The 12,534-nt window shown below is 39.1% G+C and overlaps 1 protein-coding gene across 2 annotated transcripts in view; it reads left to right on the plus strand.

Moving 5' to 3' along the window:
- SMYD4 (SET and MYND domain containing 4) overlaps positions 1-12,534 on the plus strand; it is a 54,050-nt gene that overhangs the window by 8,435 nt on the left and 33,081 nt on the right. For both annotated transcript variants that reach the window (XM_058283085.2, XM_058283086.2), the window contains exon 3: positions 1,402-1,546. In XM_058283085.2, coding sequence (XP_058139068.1) covers positions 1,402-1,546 — 145 coding nt within the window. The remainder of the gene's footprint in view (positions 1-1,401; positions 1,547-12,534) is intronic.

Below are 12,534 nucleotides of genomic sequence, written 5' to 3' on the forward strand. Positions count from 1 at the left end.
TTGACCCGTGTGGAGCTGGCCCGCGTGCAGCGCTGATGGGCGCGAGGAGTGCCCTGCCACGCAGGGGTGTCCCCCACATAGGGGAGCCCCATGTGCAAGGAGTGTGCCCTTTAAGGAGAGCCGCCCAGCGCAAAAGAAAGTTCAGTCTGCCCAAGAATGGCGCCGCACACAGGGAGAGTTGACGCAGCAAGATGACGCAACAAAAAGAAACACAGATTCCTGTGCCGCTGACAACAACAGAAGCAGACAAAAAGAAGAACATGCAGCAAATGGACTCAGAACAGACAGCTGGGGTGGGGGGTGGGGGAGGGAAGAGAGAGAAATACATTTTAAAATTTTTTTTTAAATTTAAAAAAATTAAAAAGAAATAGACGTATAGAAGAGGATAATACAAAGGAACAGAAGAAAGAATAATTTTGGAGTGTTCTTGGACGGCTATAAGGACATCTCCTTGCTAGAAGCAAGAGGGACTGATGGGAGTTATTGGGAGATAGACAAATTGGCTAGAGCTGAGTCACAAAAGTCTTGAAAGCTGCCAGAAGAGTCCAAGCCCAATTTGATAGAAAATAAGGAACCACTGTCATTTCCTACTTTACTAACTTCTTATAAATTAAAGTCATCTGACCAATTGATTTTTCTTATTCCTTAAATGCTATGTCTTAGATACTCCTAAATTCCAGGATACCTCCAGGAGTCTTCACATTCACTGTATTCATGTGACTTTTTTCTCAGATCTGAGGATAATGAATGGTGATTCTTTTCTCTGTCAGCCATTCATCCAAGTTTTGTTTCTGTTTTTGTTTGTTTTTGTTTTGAGGTACCAGGGCTGGGGATTGAACCTGGGACCTCGTATGTGGGAAGCCAGTGCTCACCTCAACCACTAAACCACATCGGCAACCCTGAGTTGGTTTTTTGTTTGTTTGTTTTGCTTGTTATTTGTTTTTTCTTGTTTTTAGGAGGCCCTGGGAACTGAACCCAGGACCTCCCATGTGGGAAGCAGGCACTCAACTGTTTGGACCACATCCACTCCACCCAAGTATTTTCAACACAATTTTAGTGGAGAATAATCATTGATGGAAAGACTTGAGTACTATGGCATTCTCCATACCCAAGCTCCGTTATGAATATATGATCAAAGGGATGGTTCATTGACCAGTAATTACGAGTTTAAGAGTAAAAGATTAGCACTTTGTCCTCTAAATAGAAATTCCAGTCCCTATGTCTCTGAGAACACAAGACTTTATTTCTTCAGCCTCAGTAAATAATACATACAACCCCTGCCTATTGTTTGCCAATGTTACAGGCACATGATCCTCTTTCAAATGGTTGGAAGCTTTCCTTAAAAAAGCAAATTTGTACTTGATTTCATCCTTTCTTTTGTTTCTTTCTTTCTTCATGCAGACCTGAGGATGAGATGTTTTTGAAACAACTTTCTAGCGGTTACTTAGTCAGAAAGGACCCTCATGCTCCCCTTTTCTACAGAGAAGAAGGAAACAAAAAATTTCAGGGAAAGGATTATATGGGAGCAGCAATGCTGTACTCTAAGGTAAGACACTTCCAGCCCAGCAGGAGGAGCTGTCTCAACAATTGAACAATGTCTATTTCTTCAGAAGGCAAGCCATATTGCTGAATTTTGTAGCTAGTGTTAGTTAGCCTTGTCTATAAATTGTGGTTTGGATTTGAAAAAGAAAATTTGGGGGTGCAGATATAGCTCAGTGGCTTGATCACCTGTTCCCTGGGTTCAATCCCCAGTACCTCCAAGAAAAAAAAGAAAAGAAAAGAAAAAGGGAGGGAAGGAGGGAGGGAGGGAGAAGAAAGAAATCTTATGTATTATTTTTGTAATCTACAGCTTCTTTAAAAATTACATTTTAAAAAAAAAACCTGGCAGAATTCTGCTACTGGTTATATACTACTTTGGATTATATATCCTGAATTCCGTGAAGAAACTATTATTCCTATCTTCCTTCAAATACCTTCCAGCAGTAGGCTTGTGGAACCCCTTTGCCATGCCTTGTAAATGCCTGTCAGCTCTCATTGAGTTGTATGCCATTTTGTATGAATGACTGATGAAGGCTATTAGTTTAATAGTCTTGATCTAGTGAACAAATAGATCTTGGGTAGTTTTGGGTTACCTTGCAACCAATAAACCAATATGACTTAGATTGTCAAAAAGGAAAATGAGCTCATTGGCCACAGGCCAGTTGAACTCCATTTTGAACGTTGTCAATGTGCATACCAATATTAGTGGCAGTCAACAAATACATATTGTATAATTACAGCTTAACCATCACCTAGCTAGGTTTTGAAGAGGAAACATGGCTTTTAACAGTCTTTTATTCTTATTTCCCTGCTCCTATAATAGAAACTGGAGCAAAATCTCGAGAGGCTTCCTTCTGTAACTTTTAAGAGATTTATATAGGCATAAAGCAAGAAAGTGTGAACCCCTTCTACCAAGTCTGTGACCTTGTCTGTATATTAAAAGAAGGCAGAAATTTGAAGGGTGTACCCCTACTCTGAATCTTGCACAAGCCTATGCTTAAAGTTTGGAATTAGTTTTCCCAAAACTATCAGGCCAAAACAGCAACTTCTATAGCTGATAAAAACCTTGCTTTTTAGTGTTATAACAAAATATGTAGCTAAATAATGTAAGCTTTAGTGATTGCTAAAAGATTGAAATCTATCAGAGAAGCAGATGTAGCTTAGGTGGTTGAGCACCTGCTTCCTATGTACAAGGTCCTGGGTTCAATCTCTGGTACCTCCTAAAAAAAAAACATCTGTTAGATGTACTGATTCAGTGATAAATGGCTTAATAGTTCTTTTTCAGAGCTAATCTCTTCAGCTTTATACATTTGTATTATAAATATAATCATAGGGGAAATTCAAGCAAACAGGTAGAATGAAACTTGAAGACAGACAAAAGATTAAGGTTCGCTATAGTTGTGCAGGGAGATGAGCCTTCCTATTTCATGAAGCTAGTATTTTGGTGATTATGGTACTTGCAATTTTATATAAAGATGCTATTTTCATTCTTTTTAAAAACAGTATTTGTTGGTTTTGTCTGATTGTAAGTAATATGTGCTTGCTTTGGAAAATATAGAGAAACATAAAGAGTAAAAAAAATCCCATAACCAGTAATAGAGACACTGTTAACATTTTTGCTTGTATCCATCCAGCCAAACTTTTTCCTCTGAAAAATATGTTTTTCTTTTACAAAATGGGATAATGCTGTACTTACTGTTTGTAACCTGCTTTTTTCCCCTCAACAATTTATTGTGACCATTTTCTCGTGTTATTAAATTTTTTACAGCTGGCTTAGTGTTCCATTACAGAAAAGTACTGTACTTGATTTAACATCTCCTAATGTTAGCAAATTGTTTGGTGTCATAATGCTGTAATAAACATCTTTCTGTGTAAATATTTGTGCACATTTGATTATTTTCTTAGGATAAATTCCTTTAAGGGCAATTGCTGGGTCAAGGTGGATGTATTTTTTAGAGTCTTTGGGACTTGATGCTGAATTTTTCTCCAGGAAAAAACTAACATCCCTTATAGTAAAATACAGGAATGTTTATTTCTCCATATCCTAAGCAATACTTACTATGGTTATATTATTATTAAATATCTATGTTTTTAATTATTTTTAATTATGATAAAATGCATGTAACAAAAAATATTTTAATTATTTTAATTCTTTGACATTAAGTACATTGACAATACTGTGTAACTTTCATCACTATTTCCAGACTATTTTCATCATCCCAAACCAAAACTCATACTCATTTAGAAATAACTCCCCATTTTACCCTCCTCCTATCCCTGTTAACCACTATTCTGCTTTCTGTCTCTATTAATACGTTTATTCTAAGTATTTCATATGAGAGAAATCATTCAATATTTGTCCTCTTGTGTCTGGCCTATTTCACTCAACATGATATCTTAAGGTTCTTCCATGGTATAATATGTGCCAGCACTTCATTTCTTTTTATCACTAAATAATATTCCATTGTATGGGTATACCACAATTTGTTTATCCATTCATCTGTTGATGGACAATTAATTACATCTACCTTTTGACTATTATAAATAATGCTTCAGTGAACATTTATGTATAAGTATCTATCTGAGACCCTGCTTTCAATTATTCAAGGTATACCTAGGAGTAGAATTGGTATTTCTATGTTTAACTTCCTGGAGAACCACCAGATTGTTTCCACAATGGCTGCACCATTTTACATTCCCACCAGCAATGAGTGAGTGTTCCCATTTCTCCGCATCTTCTCCAACATTTGTTATTTTCAGATTTTTTAATAATTGCTATTCTAGTAGAAGTGGTATCTCATTGTGGTTTTAATTTGCAATACTCTAGTGACTAAGGATGTTGAACATTTTTAAAGATTTTTTAAAAAATTTATTTCTTTCACCTTCCCCACCCTCCCCCCTCCAGTTGTCTGCTTTCTGTTTCCATTTGCTGTAGGTTCTTCTGTGTCCACTTACATTCTTGTCAGCGGCACCGGGAATCTGTGCCTCTTTTTGTTGCATCATCTTGCTGCGTCAGCTCTCCATGTGTGTGGCACCACTCACGGGCAGGCTGCACTTTTTTTGCACTGGGCAGCTCTCCTTATGGGGCGCATTCCTTGCGCGTGGGGCTCTGCTACACAGGGGACACCCCTGCATGGCACGGCACTCCTTGTGCGCATCAGCACTGTGCATTCGCCAGCTCATCACACGAATCAGGAGGCTCTGGGTTTGAACCCTGTACTTCCCATGTGGAAGGCGGATGCTCTGTTGAGCCAAATCCACTTCCCCCAACATGTTTTAATATACTCATTAGCCATTTGAATATCTTCTTCTGAAAAATGTCTATTCAAATCCTTGACATATTTTTTAATTGGATTGTCTTTTGTTATTGAGTTGTAGGAGTTCTTTTTTTTTTTTTCCTCTATTTTTTAACTGTTACATTCAAAAAATATAAGAGGTCCCCATATACCCCCCACCCCCCTCACCACTCTCCTCCCACATCAACAACCTTTTTGATCATCATGGCATTGCATTTGGTGAATACGTTTTGGAGCACTGCTGCACCACATAGATAATGGTTTACATTGTAGTTTATGCTCTCCCCCAGTCCACCCAGCGGGCCATGGCAGGACATACAATGTCCAGCATCTGTCCCTGCAATATCACCCAGAACAACACCAAGTCCTTAAAATACCCCCACATCATATCTCTTCTTCCCTGTCCCTACCCTCAGCAGCTACCGTGGCCACTTTTTCCACATCAATGCTATAATTTCTTCCATTACTAATCACAATAGTTCCATAGTAGACTATCAGTAAGTCCACTCTAATGCATACTCTATTCCTTCATCCTGTGGACCCTAGGATGGTTATGTCAGTTCCCCCTCTGTATTGAGAAGGGGCTTAGATTCCACATGGGTGATGGATGTGATTTTCCTGCTTGCAGTTGTAGGTACTCTTGGCTCCCTGGTGTGGTGGTTGACCTTCTTCACCTCCCTGTTAGCTGGCCAGGGTAAGTCCAATAAACCAGAGGGTAAGAGTTGCAAGTCTGCTAAGGCTCAGGGCCTGGTTGTCACATGGACAGTCCAGAGATACAGGTCTCCTGAGTATACACCAACCCCAGTGCCAACCACAGGTCAGTAAAAGTGACAGAAGAGGCATGTGTAGAAAGGTCACATCTGAGTCCAACTCCATCACACTTAGGAACACAAACTCCAAAGTAGCGCCAACTGACATGGCACTGAACTCCAGAGCCATCTGCCATGACCATAGAACCTGTGGGTCTCTGTAGCTCTCAGGAGAACCAGTACCTGGGGTTGTATCTACTTCGGCTGTCTCTGGGACCCTGCTGAGGTGTGCATAAGTGCCACCCCTCTGATGACATCCCGACTCTTTTTTGGAGACTCATAGCCATATAAACTCATTTGTCCTTTCTATTTCCCCCTTTTATTCAAGGTCAAAAAGCAGTTTTTAACACCTGATATCACATGTAGGCTGAGATATTCTACTGGTCTGAGTTGACCACCAGCTGATGATATAGGAGTTCTTTATATATTCTGGATATTAAACTCTTATGAAATAGTTTCCAAATATTTTCTCCCATTCCATAGGTTGTCTTCTCACTTTCTTGATAGTGTCTTTTGATGAGCAAACATTTTTAATTTTGGTGAAGTTTATTTTGTCTGTTGTTTTTTTTTTTTTTTTCTTTTGTAGCTTGTGCTTTTGAAGTAAAATCTAGAGATCCATTCCCTACTAGCAGGTCCTGAACATATTTCCCTATGTTTTCTTGTAAGAGTTTTAAAATATAAGTTCTATAGGTTATTGATCCATTTTAAATTAATTTTTGTGTATGGTGAAAGGTAGGGGTCTACCTTCTTCTTTTCCATGTGGATTTCCAGTTGTCCCAACCCTTTGTTGAACAGATTATTCTTTCCCTGTTGAATGGACTTGACCCCCTTGTCAAATATCAGCTGACCATAGATGTATGGATTTATCTCTGGATTCTCGACTGTGTTCCATTGGTCTTTATGTCTATCATCATGCCAGTGCAATGCTTTAATTATTTGAGCTTTGTAATTAAGCTCCAGTAATTAAATTAATTTGTAGTAAATTTTGAAATCAAGTATGAGTTCTCCAATTTTGTTCTTTTTCAAGATTGTTTTGACTGGGGCCCTTTGCAATTCTAGTGAATTTGAGGATCATCTTTTCCATTTCTGCAGAAAGGAGAAAAAAAGGCTGCTGGAATTTTATAGGGATTGCATTGAATTTGTTGATCACTTTAGGAAGTATTGACATTTTAACAATATTAAGTCTTCCAATCCATGAACATGGGATGTCTTCCCATTTCTTTAGGTCTTCTTTAATTTCTTTCAGCATTTTTTGTAGTTTTCAATGTGCAAGTCTTTCACCTTCTCAGTTAAATTTATTGCAAAGTATTCTATTTTTTTAGATGCTGTTGTAAATGGAATTATTTTCGTAATTTCCTTTTCAGATTGTTTATTACTGGTGTGTAGAAACCCAGCTGACTTCTGCTTATTTGCCTTATAACCTGCAACTTTGCTGAATTCATTTATTAATTCTATTAAATTTCTTATGGATTCTTTGGAATTTTCTAAATATTGGATCATGTCACCTGCAAATAGGGATAATTTTACTTCTTCCTTTGCAATATGGATGTCCTTTATTTCTTTCTTTTACCTGATACTCTAGCCAGTACTTCCAGTACACTATTGAATAACAGCAGTGACAGCAGGTATCCTCATTTTGTTGTTGGTCTTAATCAGGAAAGCTTTCAGTTTTTCGAGTGTAATATTTGCTGTGGGTTTTTCATAAATGTCCTTTATCATGTTGAGAAAGTTCCCTTCTATTCCTAGTTTTATCCATGTTTTTATCATGAAAATGTTTGATTTTTATCAAATGCCTTTTCTGTGTCAATTGAGATGACCATGTGTTTTTTTCCTTCAATTTCTTTTTTTTTTTTTTTTTTAAGATTTATTTATTTATTTAATTTCCCCCCCTCCCCTGGTTGTCTGTTCTTGGTGTCTATTTGCTGCGTCTTGTTTCTTTGTCCGCTTCTGTTGTCGTCAGCGGCACGGGAAGTGTGGGCGGCGCCATTCCTCGGCACGGGAAGTGTGGGCGGCGCCATTCCTCGGCAGGCTGCTCTTTCATTTCACGCTGGGCGGCTTTTCCTCACGGGCGCACTCCTTGCGCGTGGGGCTCCCCCACGCGGGGGACACCCTTGCGTGGCACTGCACTCCTTGCGTGCATCAGCACTGCACATGGCCAGTTCCACACGGGTCAAGGAGGCCCGGGGTTTGAACCACGGACCTCCCATATGGTAGACGGACGCCCTAACCACTGGGCCAAAGTCCGTTTCCCTCCTTCAATTTCTTAATGTGTTGTATTACATTGATTGATTTTCTTATGTTGAACCAGCCTTGAATACCAGGATTAAATCCCACTTGGTTGTGATGTATAAGTCTTTTGATTTGCTGTTAGATTCAATTTACAAGGTTTTTTTTTGAGAATTTTTGTATCTATGTTCATTAGATTGGTCTATAATTTTCTTTCCTTGTAGTGTCTTTATCTGGCTTTGGTATTAGGGTGACGTTGACTTCATAAAATGTGTTGTGTAATTTTCCCTCCTCTTCAATTTTTTGAAAGAGCTTAAACAGGATTGGTGTTAATTCTTTTCAAAATGTTTGGTAGAATTCACCAATGAAGCCATCTGATCCTGGAATTTTTTTTGGTCAGAGATTTTTGATGATGGATTCAATCTCTTTCAGTATGACTTGTTAAGTTTTTATATTTCTTGTAGTATCAGTGTAGGTTGTTTGTGCATTTCTAGGAATTTGTCCATTTCATCTAGGTTGTCTAGTTTGTTATTATACAGTTTCTTATAATATCCTACTATGATCCTTTTTATGTTTGTGGGGTCAGTTGTACCTTACCCTCTTTCATTTCTAATTGTATTTATTTGCATCTTCTCCCTTTTTTCTTTGTTAGTCTAGATAGGGGTTTGCCAATTTTATTTATCTTCTCAAAGAACCTGCTTTTGGTTTTGTTAATTTTCTCTTTTTTTTCTCAATTTCCTTTATTTCTCCTCTAATCTTTATTATTTCTTTCTGCTTGCTTTGGGATTGGTTTGCTGTTCCTTTTCTGCTTTCTCTAGTTGTTCAGTTAAATCTTTGAGTTTAGCTCTCTCTTCTTTTTTAATGTAGGCTTTAGGACTAAAAATTCCCCTTTCAAGACTGCCTTCACTGTATCCTATAAGTTTTGTGTGTGTGTGTTTTTTTAAAGATTTATTTATTTATTTAACCCCACCCCCCCGTTGTCTGTTCTCAGTGTCCACTCACCTGCTGCATCTGGCTTCTTTTGTCCGCTTCTGTTGTCGTCAGCGGCAAGGGAAATGTGGGCGGCGCCATTCCTGGGCAGGCTGCACTCTCTTTCGCGCTGGGCTGCTCCTACGGGGCACACTCCCTGCGCGTGGGGCGCCCCCACGCGGGGGACACCACTTCGTGGCCCGGCACTCCCTGCGCGCACCAGCACCACGCATGGGCCAGCCCCACACCGGTCAAGGAGGCCCGAGGTCTGAACCGCGGACCTCCCATGTGGTAGACAGACGCCCAACCACTGGGCCAAGTTCACCTCCCCCTATATAAGTTTTGATAAGTTTTCTCAGTTTTATTTGTCTCAATATATTTTCTGATTTCACTTATAATTTCTTTTTTGACCCACTGATTATTTATGAGTGTATTTTTTAGCCTCCACACATTTACAAATTTACCTTTTTTCTTTCTATTATTAATTTCCAATTTCATTCCATTATGATCTGAGAAGGTGCTTTGTATAATTTCAATCTTTTTATATTTACTGAGGGCTGCATTGTGACCTCACACGAGGTCTATCCTGAAGAAAAATCCATGGGCACTTGAGAAGAATGGTAAACCTGTTGAGTTTGGATGCAATGTTCTATATATATCTGTTAAGTCTAACTCATTTATCATATTGTTCAAGTTCTCTGTGTCCTTGTTTATCTTCTGTCTAGTTGTTCTATCTAATGATGTGAATAATGTATCGAAGTCTCCAACAGTGATTGTAGAGATTTCTGTTTCTCCCTTCAGGTTTGCCAGAGTTTGTCCCATGTATTTTGGGGTACCCTGGTTAGGTGCATAGATGTTTATTACTGCTATATCTTCCTGGTGGATTGTCCCTTTTATTAACATATAATGGACTTCTGTATCTCATAACTTTTTTTAAAAAGATTTATTTTATTTATTTCTCTCTCCTTCCCCCCCACCGCAGTTGTCTGTTCTCTGTGTCCATTTGCTGCGTGTTCTCCTTTTTGTCCCCTTCTGTTGTTGTCAGCAGAACGGGAATCTGTGTTTCTTTTTGTTACGTCATCTTGCTGCGTCAGCTCTCCATGTGTGCAGCACCATTCCTGGGCAGGCTGCACTTTCTTTCGCACTGGGCAGCTCTCCTTACAGGGCGCGCTCCTTGCGCATGGGGCTCCCTTACGTGGGGGGCACCCCTGCGTGGCACAGCACTCCTTGTGCACATCAGCGCTGCATGTGGGCCAGCTCCACACGGGTCAAGGAGGCCCAGGGTTTAAACCACGGACCTCCCATGTGGTAGATGGACGCCCTATCCACTGGGCCAAGTCCGCTTCCCCTCATAACTTTTTTGCATTTAAAGTCTGTTTGTCCAATATTTGTATAGCTACTCCTGCTCTTTTTTGGTTACTATTTGCATGGAGTGTATTTTTCTAACCTTTCACTTTCAGCCATTTTGTATCCCTGGACCTAAGGTGAGTCTCTTGTAAGCAACATATGGATGGCTCATGGTTATATATCCATTTTGTCAGCCTATATCTTTTGATTGGGGAGTTTACTCCATTCACATTCAATGATATTACTGTAAATGCATTATTTACTTCTACCATTTTCTTCTTTGGTTTTCTTATGTCATATATTTTTGTCTGTCTTTTTAGTCTTTTGGTTATCCTTTCTGCTATTCTTTTTCTATACTCTCCTCCAAGCCTCTCTGTCCTGTCTTTTTCTTTCAGACTCTAAGGTTTCCTTTAATATTTCCTGCAAAGGTGGATTCTTTTTTACAAACTCATAGTTTCTGTTGTGAATATTTTATACTCCTTTTTATATATGAAAGACAATTTTGCTAGGTAAAGAATTCTTGGCTGGCAGTTTTTCTTTTTCAGTATCCTAATTGTATCATACTGCTGTCTTCTTGCCTCCATGGTTTCTGATGAGAAATCCACACTAAGCCTTACTGGGCATCCCTTGTATGTGATGGTCTGCTTCTCTCTTGCTGCTAGCAGAATTTTCTCTTTATCTTTGGCTTTTGACATTCTCAATAGTATGTGTCTTGGAGTAGGTCTATTCAGATTTATTCTGATTGGGGAGCAGTGCACTTCTTGGACATGTAAGTTCATTTCTTTTGTGAGAGTTGGGTAATTTTCAGCTATTATTTCCTCAAATTCTCTTTCTGCACGTTTACCATTCTCTTCCCCTTCTTGAACTTCAAGTTTGCCAGAGTTTGTCCCATGTATTTTGGGGTACCCTGGTTAGGTGCATTGTTGTGTTTCATGTTGTCATTCAACTCCCTGAGCCCCTGCTCAATTTTTTCCATTATTTTCTCTCCCTGTTCTTGTCTGTCTTCAATTTCTGCTGTTTTGTCTTCAACCTTCAATTTCAGCTGTTCTGTCTTCAACATCACTTATTTTTTCTTCTATCATTTCTATTTGCTGTTTTATGTCTCTAATGTGTTTTCAGTCTCACCTATTGTATCTTTAATTCCCATGAGCTCTGTTACTTTTCTCTTAAGGATTTCAAATATTTCTTTGTGCTCACTCAATGTCTTCTTGTTGTTTATCTCCTTAGCTGTATTGTGTTTGAACTCATTGATTTTATTTTTGAAATTTGTGTGCATCTCATGAATTAGTGCTCTCAAATCCTGCATCTCTTCTGGAGCTTTGGTATATTCCTTTTCTTGGGCCACGACTTCCATTTTCTTAGTATGGTTCGTAATTTTTTGCTGATGTCTAGGCATCTGATTAGGATGTAGTTTACTCAGATGCTCAATTTCTTTCTCTTTTATAGGAATTTAGTGACTGAAGGCTGTGAGTTACTGTTGCTCTTTGATTCTTGGTTTGACCTGAATTGTTAGGATTGTCCCTGTTAGATGCTCAAAACGGGGCTCCGGACCCAGTAATGGGTTGCAGACCTGCTTCCTAGGGCTTTGGGGAGGGAGGCTCTAAAGGTGGAAAAAAGCCTCTCAGTTATTTTTAATTTTCCCATGTGCATTTCCTGGGTCTGCCAGTAGATGGTACTCTTTGGCAGCCCTCTCAGTTCAATGCCTGGCTGGAGTGTGTTTGAGTTTTGCCATTTCTCAATTCCCCTCCTTTGTCCTGCTTTCTTCTGGGTGGTGCCCCAAACTCTAGAAGATCTTTTTCCAGGCTCTTTTAGCCTATCATTTGCTATTTTTCTGGCAGAGAAGAGAGTCCCATGTCTTTCTAGTCTGCTATCTTCCCAGAAGTAATAGGAGAATTAATACATTGACATTTAATGTAAAAACTGAGAAGGAAGGAATTACTTCTGCCATTTAGTTTTGTTTTGTTTTTTCAGGGATTGGGAATCGAACTTGGGACCTCCTAAGTCAGAAGCTGGTGCTCAACCACTGAACCACATCCACTTCCCTGAGCTTTGTTTTGTTTTTGTTTGTTTTCTTGTTGTTTGTTTTTGTTTTCTTTAGGTTGCACCAGGAACTGAACCTGGGACATCCCATGTGGGAGGCAGGCACCCAACTGCTTGAGCCACATCTGCTCCTGCTATTTATTTTTTGTATATCATATAAGTTTTTGGTTCCTCAGTTACTCCATTGCTGCCATTTTTTTTGTATTTAGTTGCTTTTTGTAGTGTACCATTTCGATTCCATTCTTGTTTCCTTTTCTCTGTACTTTTTAATTATTTTCTTAGTAGTTTTCTTTGTGATTACAATTAAC

This window comes from Dasypus novemcinctus, chromosome 21 (genome assembly GCF_030445035.2).
Source record: "Dasypus novemcinctus isolate mDasNov1 chromosome 21, mDasNov1.1.hap2, whole genome shotgun sequence".
Lineage (NCBI taxonomy): Eukaryota > Metazoa > Chordata > Mammalia > Cingulata > Dasypodidae > Dasypus > Dasypus novemcinctus.